Below are 17,949 nucleotides of genomic sequence, written 5' to 3' on the forward strand. Positions count from 1 at the left end.
TTTATTTTCTGTTGTTATTGTTTCAGAAATGCTTACAGAGCATTGGTAATATGATATACGTAGGTTTTTGTCAATATGAAATGAACTTAAATTTAAAAAAGAATAATGGACATTGGTTGTGTCAACTCATCAGAGACATTATCTGTCCTCACAAAGACACACTGAGGAGGAGGAGACACTAATCCATATTGGTTGTGTCAACTCATCAGAGACATTATCTGTCCTCACACAGACACACTGAGGAGAAGATCGAATCATCCCTAAGAAGCCTAAACCCAGGGTAGAGTGGTTCAGTGAATGTGGACTGGAAGGTGTACAGGTGTGTCAGTGTGTCAGAGGACACATCATAGAAGGACACAGTTCCAGCAGGCCAGTCTACATACACTGCTACTCTGTTGGAGACAGAGAGACTGACTGGGAGCTGAGTGGGCCTACTGTTGTGTAAGACAGTGTAACTGTGTTTCAGACAGAACAGACTCCAGGACTTGTCATTGTATCCAAGCCCACTACCCTGTCCTCTCTTGCTGATTTCTCTGTAAGCCACTCCTATATCTCCCCCTCCACTCCACTCTACCTCCCAGTAATATCGTCCAGTCAGGCCCTCTGTACACAGAACTTGTCTACAGTCGTCCTCAAATCTGTCAGGATGATCAGGGTATGACTGAAGCTCCTCCCCCTCTGTCACCTTCCTGTTGTTGTCAGACAGACAGAGTGTTCTGCTTGCTGTGTTTGGATCCAGTGTGAGAGGATGGAAGTCTATTGAGAAAACAAGACATTAAAAGCACATTTTAAAAAATATATAAAGAGAGAGAGAGAGAGAGAGAGAGAGAGAGAGAGAGAGACATTGGTGGACAATATCTAAGTACATTTTAAGTTTATGTACTTAACCTGAGTATTTGTATTTCTGGATAATTATGGCTTTCACTACATTTCCCTTCCAATAAATGTAGTTGAGTCAGAACGTTTCTTTATTATGAATAATTATACCCTATTTTATATAGTGTATTATTGCTTTCCCCAGCATAGCACGCAAGTACTACTTTCGGTGTCGTCTGTATCCGATCGACAACAAGATCGACATGGCAGGGCCATTAGCCAATGAGGGAGCACAAGACACAAGTTGGCACCTCGACAGAGTGCCAACTTGCCCACCCACATACCAAACAGCACTGAACGTAGTACTTGCTCGCTCTGCTGGTGCACAAGTAAGACATCTATGGCCACAAGTGCACAAGACCTCGACAGAGTACATACAGTCTAGTTACTTGCGCCAGCAGAGCGCGTAATGCGTTGTTTCCGGCCGTCTGTTTCTGGCCGACAGTACAAAGTTTTGTATTTAGGCCATATATCAAATCGACTGGCTTCATTGGGACACACACATGTGATTCGCTAAGAGATACGTTATATAGTTTAAGTTATATACATTTATTTGTGAATTAAGTTTCTCCATTGACTTGAATGGGGAAAATTCAAATGGTAAGACGAAATTCATTTATTCGTGTTATTGCATCTTAAAAATAATAATAACTAGTATTATTATTTTTGCTTGGGAAATCTTAGAATGTGTAATGCATTGATAAAAAAGTCACAAGCTTGGTGGGATGAACATACAGCACAATGTAGGAGCGATTCGCACCACTCAAAAAGAAACTGAGTAAACATTGTATACAATGTACAGTATACAGACAGACAGATACTCACATCTTCTAAGGAGTTGAGGATTAGTCCAGAGTTCTCCTCCATGTTTCACTCTGTTGGAAGTAGAACAACAATTCATCAATGTTTGACTGTTTAATAACACAACATCTCTACATGCACACACACACTGTTTTCTTCACACCAGAGTTTGTTTTGCTTCTGTGAGTGAACGTGAACGAACAGGTGAGGCGATGACTTTAAAACTTGATATGGAAAAATGTATATATATAAATTAAAGGTGTCAAAATTATCGCGTTAACGGCGGTAATTAAATTGTTTTATTAATTGTGTTAAAATATTTAATGCAATTAATCCAAAAGCAGAATGACCGGCGGTGGAACACTGTCTTACTGTAGCCTATAGCGCTGCCACTGCTCCTCCTCCACCCCCCCTCCCCTTTCTACACACGAGCATGTCTTGTCAGTCTGACTCTGCAGCAGCGAGGGAGAGACGGAGGAGAGCTCAGAGCTACGGTTTCAAAGTGAAACAGGATTTAGATCATTCACTGGAATAATACCTGATCATCATACAATACATCTAAAAAATATATAGTCTAGCCTACTTCTACCTCTGTTCCTAAAATCCGCGATGTTGTTAGGGTGCTGGCCTGGGTGCTCCAAACTTACTTGGATCAGATGAAAGACCGCACGGCACTGCCAGGCGCATGACATTAGCTTAACGATTGCCTCGCATTTGACCCAGATAGATTATACAGGCAATCAACAGCCCAACATTAATGGCAGCTGTTACAAACGCTTGTTTTCTCTGTCTTGTGCACCTGTGTCAAATAATTCCGTGTTGTATTGCAGTGGTTCTCAACCTGTGGGTTGGGAACCCTAGGGGGATCCCCCTAGGGTTCACAAGCAAACAGTCAAAACTAATGTAATGCCAACTCCTACAATTCCAAGTGCTCGTCAGGGTGTGTGTGTGTGTGTGTGTGTGTGTGTGTGTGTGGGGGGGGGGGGGGGTGGGGGTGGGGGGGGTTGGGGGGGGGGGGGTCCCCAGTTCAAATATGATTATGTTGGGGGGTCACAGCCTGAAAAGTCATGTGTAAGCCAGTGTTTTAGACGTAGCCATAGGCCTATTGTATAAATATTTGCTATTGCTACACAATAAATGGTAAGGTAAAAAAATGCATCAATAGTAATAATAATAACAATAATGATAATAAACATATATATAGGCCTACATATTGTATGATAAATGTATCTTTGCCTTTAGCTTGCCATTACCGCAACAATATACATAAAGAAATGGCATATTTTGGACATAGTTCGATTCGTGATTAATCCTGATTAATTACTTTTTGAGCTGTGATTAATCTGATTAAAAATTGTAATCATTTGACAGCCCTAATATAAATATTTTGCACATTTTGAAGATTTTTATTATTGATGTGAATATGCATTCTGCACCATTTGGCTGATGACAGGTATGATAGCTATTGCATAACATCGTTCCCAAAGGGCATCAGCTTGGTTATTTTAATGCAACAGATTATATACATAAATATGAATCTTCAGCAGGTGCATGCCTTTATAAAATGGGGTGGGATGAGGGGATTTGGCCATTGAAACATGAAACAAGGGAATCACTCACTGCACTAGTAACCAACATGGACACAGTCCAAGTCTACTCACTTCAGAGACTCCAGTCCAGAGAAGTTCTTCAGTCCAGACACCGGCAAGATGTTGAAGTTCAAGTCTAATTCTCTCAAATGGATTAGAGGTTTAGAGCTGATAGCTGAGGCCAGAACTTCACAGCTTCTCTCTGACAACCAGCAGTTCATCAGTCTAAATGGGAAAACAATGTAATAAGAAAATAACAGTTTGATTGCTGCTATAAAATACATAATTCCTGGACAGAACCACGTACTAAAGGACATGGTCTGGACTGTCTGGGTTTTAAAGTAGAAAACCCAAGAGCTGGAAAGAGCAAGCAGAGTAGAGGGAGTAACATGAACTACATTATTTTTACAACTGGCCAGTAACAAATAGGAAACTGCAACAGGTTGACAACAGATGATCCAGCAAAGTGACTGAAAACAGAGTTTACGGTATACTTTTACAGTTTATACAGCAAACAGAGTTTATACACATAAGACTTAACAGGACAAAGGTCAATTGATGGACAATTTCAGACAAGTTAAGCTGATAACGGCTGATGTCACAGACACAGGAAGGACATCTGCTGGAGAAAAAGACAATACAGACAAAGTGGTGGAAAGTAACTAAGTACATTTACTACTTCTATACTTAATTAAGTAAGTTTAGTTACTTTTACTTTACTTGATTATGTCAACTTTGTATATTTTATTCTGCACCACTACATCTCAGAGGCAAATATTGTACTTTTTACTTATTTGAAAACTAGCTAATATTTACATTAACCACTTATTTTATCACCTATTTTACACTTTGGCTGCAAAAGTAGCACATCTACAAGCTCACAATGCGCACAACACATTGCAATTGTTATGAGCTTGTAGATCTACTATTTTGACACATTTTGAAGGAAAAAAAAGACAAGACGTTGAATGTCGGCAAACGGGAGCGGCCACGCATCGAAAAACAGATAAATAAAACATTGTTTATGATGGCAGGCGAACCACTGATACAGACAGACAGACAACTGTGGCGTGGACGTCAAATGATAAACCACAACCTGCTCTAAATGCCGAGTGGGAGTCTCTGACTGGTCTGAACTGGTCAGAGTGTGTGGGTAAATGTATCTCAATTATAATTGTAACATGTACATACTGTAGTTACAGCACCTCCTCATTATCCTTGTCAATGTTTGTTACTATGATATCAACCTTATTCATACTCTTCGGATAAAGTCACAGTATTCATATTATAGTCACATAATAATCTCCCTAATGGAAATAGTTATTGTAAATTAATCTCACCGTAGAGTCTCAAGTCTACAATGCAGACTTTTCAGCCCAGCACAGAGCAGCTCCAGGTCCAGTTTGTTGGAACTTAAGTCGAGGTGTCTTAGATGGGAGGGATTAGAACTGAGAGCTGAACCCACAACTTCAATGTGTTCCTGTTTGAGCTCACGACCAAAGCCAACAAGCCTGTAATTATAGGTTAAATGTAAAATCAGAGAGAGATGATCAATCAGACCAAGTTCACTGTCTCACACGCATGCACGCAAGCACACACGCATGCACTGTGGAGCGTGTATGCGTGCATGTGTGTTATTGATAACTATATATTGTCTTTTGTTATGGTTCTGGGAATTGAAATATTTTTTATGTTTCTGTACTTTGTGATGTACCTGGGTCAGATATGTGACCAAAATTAACGATCATATCTAGTTATAGTGTAGTGGTGTGAAGGTACAGTACACATACAGTACATTATACTACGTTTTCTATTCACATGACTACTAACCGAGCTTTTCTGCTGTTCCTCACAACTGGGATCAATCTCCGTCGCCCCTCCAGTGATGTGTTGTACGTGTCCGGGTTGAACTCATCAAGAACCTCCTCTGACATCTGCAGCATGTGGGCCAGAGCTGAACACTGGATCAGAGACAGTTCTGTCTTTGATTTGTCCCCTGTCTTCAGGAACTGTTGGATCTCCTGATGTACTGAGTGGTCATTCATCTCCATCAAACAGTGGAAGATGTTGATACATCTGTCAGGAGAGAACCTGACACTATTCATCCGCTTCAGGTTTTTGATGGCTCTCTGGATGCTCTCTGGACTCTTCTCTGTCTGACCTAGCAGGCCTTCCAACAGACTCTGGTTGGACTCGAGCGAGAGACCATGAAGGAAGCGGAGAAAGAGGTCCAGGTGACCATTCTTACTATCTAGGGCTTTATTGTTGGCTGCGAACAGAAAGTCCTCCAAAGAACTGACACAGCTGTCTCCCAGGAATGTCTTCAGTACCTTCATGTTCTTCTGTGTGAAACAGTGGAACAGGTAAACTGCAGCCAGAAACTCCTGGATGCTCAGATGCACAAAGCTGTAGACTGCTCTCTGGAAGAGCATGTCCTCTCTTTTGAAGATCTGTGTGCACACACCTGAGTACAGCGAGGCCTCTTTCACATCAAGATCACACTCTTCCAGGTCTTCTTTGTAGAACATGATGCTGCCTTTCTCCAGATGTTCAAACGCCAGCCTGCCCAGCTTCAGAATAACCATGAGCTGCTGTTGAGACTCATCATACTTCAACTTATTCCTCTTTGTCTGAACCAACACGAAGTGGCAACACATCGCAGTCAGGGTCTGGGGTAGCTGTCCTGTCTTGTATGTCTTCAACATGTCCTCCAGAACGGTAGCGGTGATCCAACAGAAGACTGGGATGTGACACATGATGTGGATGCTCTTTGATGTCTTCATGTGTGAGATGATTCTGCTGGCCAGCTCCTTATCACCGAATCTCTTCATGAAGTACTCCTCTTTCTGGGAGTCTGTGAACCCTCGTACTTCTGTCACCACGTCAACAAATACATTAGGAATCAGATTGGCTGCTGCAGGTCTGGTAGTTATCCAGATAAGAGCCTGTGGAAGCAGATTCCCCTTGATGAGGTTTGTCAAGAGCACGTCCACTGACGTTGTCACTGTGACATCAGAGATGATGTCATTGTTGTCGAAGTTCAGTGAAAACCTGCTTTCATCCAATCCATCAAAGATGAACCCAACTTTCCAGACAGTGAGCTGCTCTGCTGTGACCTTCTCCAATGTTGGGTGAAAAACATGGATCAAGGTGGGAAGACTGTGCTCATCTATGACCAAGTTCAGCTCCCGGAATAAGAAGGGAACCAGGAGAATGACATCTTGATTTTCTAAACCCTTTGCCCAGTCCAGAGTGAACTTGCGTGCAGAGAATGTTTTTCCAATGCCAGCGATGCCTTTGGTCAGAACTCTTCTGATGGGTATCTCGCTACCAGGGAGCGGTTTAAAGATGTCACAGCAGTTGATTGGTGTGTCATGGAGGGTCTGCATCTTGGAAACTGTCTCAAGCTGGTACACCTCATGTTGGTTATTAACCCCTTCTCTCTCTCCCACTGTGATGTAGAGCTCTGTGTAGATCCTGGAGAGGGAGGGCACTTCAGTGACGTCTGTCACACTATCAAGACTGATCAAACTGATCTTGTAATCCTTTACATCCTCCTGCACACTGACATCTGTTACGACAAGATTATTAATACATTTTAAGCTTAATTTATAACTTTACATTCTTACAGCTGTGTACTCAAATTATGAATGTGTTGAATCCTCTATTAGGAAACAATAAACAGCTAGGAATATAATAGTGTGTGAATTGTTTTAGTCAAGAGTTGTTTCTCTGCCATTCAAACATTTAAGTCATTAACATATTGTTAAACAGTGTAAATTGTGTCCAATCTTACCTTGTCCACACAAGGTTGGGAATCTCTCTCCTGAACACTTGGACGTCTGCTCAGTCACAACACAACTCCTCTTCCTCTCTCTGTAGAGATGAAGACACTTTATCATGACTATATTCTTGACTGATATATTTTCGTACTGTTTGGTGTTGGTAAGTAGGCTTATACAATTATAGGGTCCACTCTGTCATGGCATTATACGTTCACAATTCTTCCTTTTTTGTGCACCCTTGGTTTGATTGGTTTAGACATATATTTTTTGTAATTGGTCTGTAAGTCCCCCAGTTTGTTCTTTTCTTTTAGTAGTAGTTGCTGTGGTCACAGTAGTAACTTTATTTATTTATTCAGAGATGTATTCTCTCTCCAGAGGTCTAGCTCACTATTTATCAAACATGGGTTGGGACCCATGTTTGGTTCACGGACCAAATTTTATGGGTCGTAAATATCCGCTTTTTTCAGTTTCCTACATTTAAAAGAATATATATATATATATATACATATATATATATATATATATATATATATATATATATATATATATATATACTTTTCATCAATTCAACATAATGTCAACATTTTTCTAAAGTATTTCATAAATAAAACCTGAAAAAATAATAAATAATACACAAAAAATTATATTCTTGCAATATGACACAAAGCGGTGTTGCGAGCTTGTAGATTGGCACTACTTCTTATTACACTGTATTTTGGAAGTTATGGAATTTCATAGATTAGTTTGTTTTGTTTCTTTTAAAATGTATACAATTATCATGTTTTAAAATGTATACAATTATTTTAAAACATTTGATTTAAAAAAGAAATCTTTTGAAATATATAGGCTATATTTTTGAAAAGAAGTGGGAATTTTACTTGAGTCGTGACCAATGTTCCCTCTAAGCTGCGCGCATGCGCGCCCGCGCACAACTCAGGACGCTGTCGCGCACGGCAAATCTTTGTAGCGCACGGCAGATTAACACCAATAGATTTGTGAAACGCAGCAGTTGATTATTTTGTGTACTCAGACTCTGTCTGCCTGCTTAACATAGGCAGCGCGTCTCTCTCTCTCTCTCTCTCTCTCTCTCTCTCTCTCTCTCTCTCTCTCTCTCTCTGTGCCTCGGCTGCCTCCCCCCCCCTCTCGCCAAATTCTCTCCCTCTCGCTCTGTCTCCGTCTCGTCTCGACTCGATTCTCGCTCGCCTCCCCCCTCCTCTCTCTCTCTCTCACACACACACACACACACACACACACACACATGCAGGCAGGCACGTGTGGTAAACAGAGACTTCTTCGGACTAAATTGTTTTATTGCCGTCATAAAACTTTCTCAGTTGCATCTTCTATGTGTGCATTAACGTTAGCAACAGCGTGGCTGTAGGGAAGGCTACCAAAACAAAACAAACGCATGTGCTTTGCTTCGCGTATCAGAAGCTCAAAGGACCATGGTTGGTAATGTGCAGTTTCATAAAGAAATCCCCCGCCTGTGCACAGCAGAGATTAGACCTACAGTACACATTACTCCTCCATCCAGCTTCCAGGTATGAACTATATAAACTGCAATGTTTCTCTGGAGCTGACGAGCTTGGCGTCTCACCTTCACGACGAGTTACATTAACAAAAATAACTCCAGTCCTGTAATGCATTGGTCCCAAATTGGGTCTGGGGACCCCGGGGATCTTGAGGTAGTTCCAGGGGTCCCCAGCAAAAGTTAGGAACCAAATGGACCCTTATGTAACTCAGAGTGTACAAATGGAACCCCACACTCAGAGTTAAATTAACTTGTTGATTTTATAAAAAATATAAATTGGGTTAGGATTAGGGAGAGAGTCCACCTCTCTGTAAGGTTATGGGCTAGCTTAGGTCATATTATATGATTTAATTTTTGGGAAAGCAATCTACAAGGTCAAAAGCCAGTGTTAATTTAAATTGAGTGTGAAATGGTAGGCCTATACCAAATTTTCACATGTATGCTTACATTGGCACTTTGGCACATACAGTAGGCTACACATAGTGCTTTTGGACTGTATTTTATTCGTAATAATGACACTTCTTTAGATGTGTCAATGTCAATATGTCAATGTATTGTTATTTTGACTCATATTTAGGCCCATTGTTTGTATTGTATTTACACAACATGTTGTCAACATGTGTATATACTATATAAGATAGATAGATTTACTATCCCAAGGGGGGAAATCAGTCTGTAGGCCTAATACTGAATAATAATGGATATAAAACCCTTTTTCCCCCGTCTTTTTAAATGTAACTGTCCTATAGTAGCCTACAGTTTATTAACAGTAGTCGAACCGCTATTACTTATTCTGTAATTAAATTTGAATAAGCCATAACTTGACATGACTTGACGCACTGACGCAGTATACACTCGTGCACTCGACATATTTGCTCACCAGTGCTCAAGTTGTGCTCAGAAGGTTGGAGTGTTTGCTCAGACCGAAAAAAAATTAGAGGGAACATTGCTCGTGACTCGTGACCTATAATAATTGGTCCGACCCACTGTTTGGGAAACAGTAGTCTAGATGACAGGTGAACTGTATGTAAACCACCAGTTCCCCTCTATATCCATTATCCACCTGTTTCCACTTATAGGCCTTTGGTCACTTTTGGCATCCCTGATTTTACTGTTCTTTTGTTCTTGTGTATTCTCCGTTAGTTGGGTGTTTTTAATTTATTCTCTTTTATTGATTGGTGTCTTCTCTGCAACTGTAGAGCAGGGGTCTCAATTTACCTTGGGGCCGCTGGAGGCAGAGTCTGGCTGAGGCTGAGCCGCAGCCTCAGCACACATACACGTGTGCGCATGCACAAATTAGTGCATGTGCACTAATTTGTTTTATTATTATACTGTAGTTTCATACCAGTCTAACAACTACTGTATCTATCTCCCCAATCCCCATCAAAGAAATATAAAAAAAAATCCAATCTTCTCAAATGTCTTTTTTATTTTTTAACACAAAATAAGATGATCAAGGACCCTGGTGTAAACAAGTTGTGAATAACTTTCCTCAGGTACATCCCTTCTTTAGTAGTAAATTTGTATGGAACATGTACTGTACTGTTAACTGTACTGTATTATTAACTGTTTTCTGTTCAAAACTACTAATAAACTACTACTAAAAACGACTAATAAACGACTACTAATTGGTAACCGGTTAACCGTCAGCATTAACACAGCGCGCTGGGACGATGTCCGCATTTGCTTAGCCAGGCACGGAAGAAAAATCGCCATGGCAACGCTGCTGTAACTTGCACTCATTGAGAAATGTTTCTCTGCTTGCATCAAGCCCGGTCGATGTCACGCCCCCGAGAGCCATATACCACACCGTGATTTGTACGTTTGTCAGCTCCGCACACAACACTGTAAACGTGCCATTCATATAAAACTTGAGGGCCGCACTAACATTACACTTTCATATTAAGGTGGGGGCCACAAAATATCGTCTCGCGGGCCGCAAATGGCCCCCGGGCCGCCAGTTTGAGACCATTGCTGTAGAGCTTACCTTTTATTTTTTATTGTGTATCTTTGTATCTCTGCAACTGTAGAGCTTACTTTTTCATTGTGTGTCTGTAAAGCACTCGTGCTGTGAAGGGTGCTACTGTATATAAATAAAGTTCATTCATTCATTAATTTGTGTTTTTCCAGTTGAAGTTCACAGAGAGATCAGTGGGTTATCTTACTTTGTGTCTGGAGGTCCAGGTTCATTGCTGAATGTAGGAGGTTCTTGTTTAGACCAGTCACTCTTCACAGACGCACAGCTGGGTGTTGGAGAATCTGGTCGATGGTGAACACTTCTGGAATCGTACATCAACAACAGACATAAACATTACTAATTCATCATTACCTGATCATACTACAAAACTAAAGTATTAAGAGCCAGAACATTCATGGTTTGTGATCAGTAGAGTTTTTCCTGTGCGATTTACATTCTGACCTGTGATCAGTATTGTGGTGTCCATCTTTGAAGTTAATAGGTCTATCCATGGACCAGTCACTCTTCATGGAGACACAGCTGGGTACAGGAGACCCTGATCTGTGCTGAACAACCCTGGTAGAAAGCCAGGATGTTATTATTTACTTTATTACTCGATTTACTTCATTTATATTCAATCATGCAATCCTTGTGGAATCCACACACACTTCTAGTCAATCATCTCTTATATGAACTCTGAAGTATAAAAGACTTCAATGTCTACAGGGAACATTTCAGAAGTGTACGATTGTGGTGCAGAAACACCTTTCTACAGTGAGTTTGGTTTTAATGAAGACCGTTAATGACATGACGTTAGAGATGCTGTGTACCGCTTTGCATGATTTTAGGCCAGAATCTGTAGGAGCAGTGTCCAAAAATGTGTTTTGCAAAAACAGCCTGATAGTGGCACTAGAAGAGAGCCATGTGAGAAATCAGGGGTTGACGGGCTGACGAACTGACGGACTGACGGACGGAGGGACAGCCGGTGGAGCTTTTCATAGTAACTGCTACCTGACGGTCGCAACCATGGTTAATTTGCTGTCATATAGTTTAAAAGGAAACTGTTAAAGAGTAAGTATTAACTGTGAATAGTTGTTAAATAAATAAATTAATACATATTTGAGTAGGCCACACTGAGAAAAATTTCTCTTCCCATTTACAAAAAAAAATCTATGCAACCAATTGCATCACTGAATTATGTAAATTATACTAGAATATGTCTTGTATCAAATACTTAATTTGTTTAAGTAGTCAACTTATCTTCTCCAGTAAATTATACGGCAGTAAATCTAAGGCCGTAAACTTTATTAGAATTGTCAAGTAAATTCTACAATGTTTTTCACAGTAGAATATACAAGAAATTTTAAGTAAAGTCTGCATTCATAAATTCTACAATAATTCTCCAGTAAAATCTACAAGTATAATAAAATGAATTAATTTAATAAATATTAATATACATTTTAGAGAATAACTTATTTTTTACATTTTAATTATATGCCATTTCTGAAAATACTGTAAATGCTTATATTGTCCTATGAACACCACCAGCATGAGTCAGGTTTAATAACATTTATTCACCATTAACCATCAGGACAGCTTCGGTGGCAGATGCAGTTTACGAGAGGATGTCATTAAAATATTAAAAGAAGATGAAATTGAGCTTAAATTAGGCCATCTTTTATTGAAATTGGAAAGCATTGATAACGTGCCAAGCAAGTGCATTAGTGAACTTTCGGAGCTCCAGTTTATATCTTCTTCCGTGTCAGGTCCAGAGAGTATAAACTTATGGTTGAGGAAACATGTCATTTCTGATTTAGTCAACGAGTTGAATGAGTCAAACCCCATTAGTAGAGCTTTAAGAGCTGATGGTCGTCTTGCAACGTCTTACAAAAGACAGGAGTTTAAGGAAAATTTTAATAGTTCAGCCTGTTGAATACAACCTAGACATGAACGGTAGTCGAACCTTTCAGTATGTTCCCATTCTTGATTCATTGTCACAGGTATTAAGCCAGAAAGACATACAGGAGCAAGCGTGTGTAATATGAATGCTTTAATGAAGCAGAGTTCTGCACTGTATTGTGCTTCTTCAATGTCATCTGTAATATTTGACTGATACTTGAGCACAATTTCATCACGGAAGTCAATTGAAGAATGTGCTGTGTGATTTCTAGATCTATGTGATGCAAAGGTTCCTTTAACATTTGTCTCATAATGACAGTCTTTGAAGACACAGCGCACAGTTTCCTTTTTCTCAAGATGAACTCCAAGATGTTGGAAATAATCCTTCTCGTTGGAAGGAGTAGAACTGCAAAGTTCACACTTGAAACAAAAGCCTTCGGTAGTTGACTTGTTTACTTGTTGACGACTATGGGTGGGGTAGTGGTGTCCTGTCTCTGGGGACCACAGGGAGACCGACTGGGTTGGGTGGTGGTGTCCTGTCTCTGGAGACCACAGGGTGACCGACTGGGTGGGGTAGTGTCCTGTCTCTGGGGACCACAGGGAGACCGACTGGGTGGAGTGGTGGCGTCAGCAATCTGGGTGAATAGAGTAAAATCATACATACTTCATTAAACCTCATGACATTTGTGCAAAGAGTTGAACACAATAATTGGTTCTCAAAGAGGATTCCAACTGAGGACTCTGTGGGTTCCTTTAGGGGGTCTAAATTGTTCCATGCAAGTCTGTAACTCTGACAGTGTTCAAATGGAACCAAATGAACCCTAAAAGGTCCCTTTGGTTCCATTAGAACAGAGTCAGCAGTCAGCGTTAAGAGGAGAGCTTGACTTTTTCTACAAGCTGGCTTGTAGATCAGCCATTTCCACTATCAATGTTCTTTTTGAAGTTGTCAAATATGTCAGTAATTTCTTTTTATATTTAGGTTATGTGCAACTTCAAAGCCTAAAAGCCAAACAGATGTAATTCCGTGACAGCCCTATTAAAGTCAAACGGTTGTGTTAGTGTGTGCTAGACTTCTGTTCTACCTGGTCTCTGGTGACCACAGAGAGCGACTGGCTTGCGTGCTGTCCTGTCTCTGCCGGGACCACAGGGAGACCGATAGGGTGGGGGTGGTTGTCAGCGATCTGGTAGAACAGAGTAAAATCATACATACTTCGTTAAACCTCATGACATTTGGGCAAAGAGTTTTGAACACAGTCAGTGGTTCTCAAAGAGGATTCCCACTGAGGACTCTGTGGGTTCCTTTAAAGGTCTAAATTGTTCCATACAAGTCTGTAACTCTGACAGTGTTCAAATGGAACCAAATGAACCCTAAAAGGTCCCTTTGGTTATGTGCAACTTCAAAGCCTAAAAGCCAAACAGATGTAATTCCGTGACAGCCCTACATTAAAGTCAAACGGTTGTGTTAGTGTGTGCTAGACTTCTGTTCTACCTGTCTCTGGTGACCACAGAGAGCGACTGGCTTGGGTGCTGTCCTTCCTGTCTCTGCCGGGACCACAGAGAGACCGATAGGGTGGGCGTCAGCGATCTGGGTGAATAGAGTAAAATCATACATACTTTGTTAAACCTCATGACTGGCCATTCTGGGCAAAGACTTGAACACAAGGGTGAGAAAAGGGTGCACTAAACTAGGCAGGCTTCAAATGAAAAGGTTTGAGCACCACTAACATAGTAGTCTCTCAAGAACAGACTAACAGCTCCATTTAAGTGAAAAGGACCTTTTCTTTGACGATAGCTGGCCAGATTGCTGACATAGAAACATAGGTTTTTCAAAAAACCTTAGAAGGATTCAAAAGACACTTATGGAATCGGGTCAAAATTCAATTTTTTACAATTTTTCAAAAATAGCAGATCTACAAGCTCGCAGCGTGGCACTCGGTGCCACACTGTGAGCTTGTATATCTGGCGGCACCGAGTGTCGGGTCAAAATTAACATTTTGACCCGATTCTATAAGTGTCTTTTGAATCCTTCTAAGGTTTTTGGAATGTCAGCAATCTGGCCAGCCATCGTCAAAGAAAAGGTCCTTTTCACTTAACTGGAGCTCAGTTAGTCTGTTCTTGAGAGACTACTATGTCAGTGGTTCTCAAACCTTTTCATGTTAAGGACCCCCAAAATTATATTTATTTGGCCACGGACCCCCATTTCAAAATATCTAGTTCCAGGGGACCACCCAGAAGCAAAATTTTTGTTACAAACGTTCGCTTTGAAAATACATATATTCAAAGATTTGCACACATTTTCACGACTTTTTCAAAAATAGCAGATCTACAAGCTCGCAGCGCGGCACTCGCCGCTGTGAGCTTGTATATCTGCTATTTTTCACTGGTTAAAGCATTCAATAATTCTAGGCCTAAATGGGTTAAAGCATAAAATAATGATACACAATAATGTGTACCCGTTCTGAATGGGTTAAATGCTTTTACAATTATCAGAAATATGAACATAAACACATGTTTTAAAATGACATCATACATTACATAGTTAGTTATCAATGGATGAGAATAGAGAATACAATCAATTAGAAATACATACAGACTCCTCAACCCCCTAAGGACACCAGCATATTCAAGGCTTTCCAACGTTGTCCTTCACACTCAACTAAAATTCTGGGGTGAAAGTGGTCGCAATACAAGCACTACAGACGCTCACTTTTACCCCTGCTTAAATGTATTGTTCTAATAACGTGGGTCACACTGTGTTACAGTGGTTGTGTGATTATTATGGGATGCTGACATTACGTGCAAAGCGCGGGTTAGACAAGGAAGTATTGTTACAGGTGAAACATGTGCGTGTCCAGTCTTTTCCAGTACACACAACAGTATATCTAGTCTAGATAGCATACACTTCCCAATTACATTCCACAAAGAAATCGTTTTTAAGACACGAAAAACACACCCACGCTGCGTGACATTATAAGTCACAGTTACATAACACCCACAGCAAAACAATGGCATTTAGACGACACTCGCGATGCTCTGTTTTAATGAAACAGTCGGATTCCCCTGGTCCGCACCAGTTCTAAGTCAGCTAGGCGCCAGCCGAGGCAGCCCGCCGGGGCGGCCGTCCCCCCGAGGGGAGCGGCGAGTACCGTAGCTGAGGAGATTCGCGAGTAGGGCCCAGCGCGCGTCCAGAGTCGCCGCCGGCCCGTGGCGCCCGCCCCCGCCGACCGACGGCCTTCCCCGGGCGGGTTGTGTCGGCGGCGGGTCGCGGCGGCGGCGGCTCGCTTTGATTTTTCTTCTAAATAGCTAGAACATGCCACCGCTGTTTTAAGAAAAAACAAACCTAAAAACACTTGCGGAACTGAACCTCAATCAAATGCAAAGCTTAAAGCTAATGTAATTCTTACCTTGTAGTTATAAAACGCAGCTTTATCCGAGGCTCTGTGGCGACGCCGGCGACCTGCTTCTTCTCGCTTCTTCTTTCTTCTCACTCAGTTCAAACTTTTTGAAAGGGGCGTGTACTTCTTGCTAGTTGCAGATCACATACATTCTACAGATGTTCATTGGCTGTAGAAATTAGTACGTTTTGATTGTTGAGTTTGGCTGTAAATATTACGTGATTGTATTAGTTGAATTTGTGTACTGAACAAGATTGGTTGGTTTTAAGTAAATAAAGCTATTTGAGGAATAAATGCACTTTTTCTTGTATTTTCAACAAGTGATATTTCACATAATACGGGACATATTTATGTAAACGAACAAACTTGATTTGTTATTGTAACTTTTAAAAGATTTAATTATGTTACATCTACTGGACATCAGGATCATTTCTTTCAGTGCATGAGAACAATCACAGAGACTGTCACAACATGTTGTTTAAATTAAGCTTCATGTAAATAAACATTGAGAGAATCAGAGCCCAGAATTCAACCTTTCAAGTTCTTCTGATCATTTTCAGTCCAACAACCTTGACTCATAAATACATCTATCTCATGTGTTCTTTGGGCAGTATAATGAGTTAATTAATAACTGAAGACACAGTCATAACCTGTTCATATCTTAAAACTAAATCAAAAGACAGCTTCACCCATTTTCCACCTCATATAATAATAATCTTCACAACTGGTCCTCACTAATGCTCATCGTAGGATGACACCATTTCTGTGTCTCAGAGGAGGGCATGTACAGTTTACCAGTGACCTCCTCGGTAGGCAGAATTGATTGTTTCAAACAAGATTTCTAACATTCTTCTTATTTTGTTTGCTGTAAGAACAATGGCTTCTATTTAATTCTGATTATGTAACCACTAGGGGTGTAACGATACATTTTAATAGCGATTCGATACATATCACGATACATGGTTAACGATACGATACATGGACGATATTGATTCATTAATAGCGATACGATACGATTCGATTCAATGATTTAAAATCGATATAGTAACTATTTAGCAAAGAAATTAAATCTGTGTGAAAGGTGTGGATAGTGCAGGTTTTTAAGGAAAACATGTATTATTATGGATATAAATAAGTAAACACAGTGATTATCTGGTAAATATATGGACATTGCATATTGACAAACCTGCACCTTGACATGAACCCAGAAATTACACACATTTATCGATAGACGATATGGAAAGGAAAAGTAATTAAACCCCTCGTTTTAAAATTTTCTTTAAAAAAATGCTAAATACGTTAAATACAATGCACAAGCAGGTAGTTTCGATACAATCGATTCTTTGCACTGCCGATTCGATACGATACAAAATAAAACGATACGATTCGATTTTAGCTGTTTTCATTTCGATATACTTCGTTTTTTTAAGTTAAAAACGATATTTCGATACAGTTACTATATCGTTACACCCCTAGTAACCACGTGTGGGTGAACAGGATCTAATAGCAGATCTACAAGCTCATGCCGTCATGCATTGTGAGCTTGTAGATTGTCTATTTTCTGCAAAGTGATTTGGTGTAGAGGGGAAGAAATGTGTGGACCAAATAGAGAGCCTTGGGGAACATGGAGTAATACAGATGAGGTTTGCATAAAGTAACTCAGTACTAGTATTTTGAGAGGATACTTTTACTTCTACTCATTATTATTATTTTTAAAGTAAGACTATATTTACTTGAGTATGTTTAGGGCTACTTTATGTCCAAGACAAACTGAGAAACAAAGATCACTACAGCTGACAGTGAGATACTCTACTTTCTACATCTGTGAGCAGATACTCTTTCCAGTTGTGGTTCAAAGAGATCAGTGATCTTACTTTGTGTCTGGAGGTCCAAGTTCATTACTGAATTTAGGAGGTTCTTGTTTGGACCAGTCACTCTTCACAGACACACAGCTGGGTGTTGGAGACTCTGGTCTGTGGTGAACACTTCTGGAATCATAATAATAAAAATGAAATATTTATTCAATTATCAGAGTTTCCCACTGACCAAGATCGTTGTTGATGCATTACTGTAGGGTTGACATTAGAACATACTTTTTCTTTTATAATGATTGATG

The 17,949-nt window shown here is 40.3% G+C and overlaps 2 protein-coding genes across 2 annotated transcripts; both read right to left on the minus strand.

The window, feature by feature from the left end:
* Positions 1–214: 214 nt before the first annotated feature.
* On the minus strand, positions 215–2,364 carry LOC308306644 (stonustoxin subunit beta-like; the record flags this gene model as incomplete). Its single annotated transcript, XM_080751685.1, has 2 exons — positions 215–756; positions 2,325–2,364. 2 exons carry the CDS (start codon positions 2,362–2,364, stop codon positions 215–217), a joined length of 582 nt encoding a protein of 193 aa, XP_080607811.1.
* A 2,238-nt stretch (positions 2,365–4,602) lies between these two features.
* LOC308306645 (protein NLRC3-like) lies at positions 4,603–13,646 on the minus strand (the record flags this gene model as incomplete). The annotated part of the gene is made up of 5 exons (XM_080751686.1): positions 4,603–4,777; positions 5,097–6,837; positions 10,748–10,809; positions 12,895–13,073; positions 13,521–13,646. 5 exons carry the CDS (start codon positions 13,644–13,646, stop codon positions 4,603–4,605), a joined length of 2,283 nt encoding a protein of 760 aa, XP_080607812.1.
* Between the last annotated feature and the right edge of the window lie 4,303 nt (positions 13,647–17,949).

The sequence above is a fragment of the Nannobrachium achirus genome, assembly GCF_963921795.1.
Source record: "Nannobrachium achirus genome assembly, chromosome: 21".
Lineage (NCBI taxonomy): Eukaryota > Metazoa > Chordata > Actinopteri > Myctophiformes > Myctophidae > Nannobrachium > Nannobrachium achirus.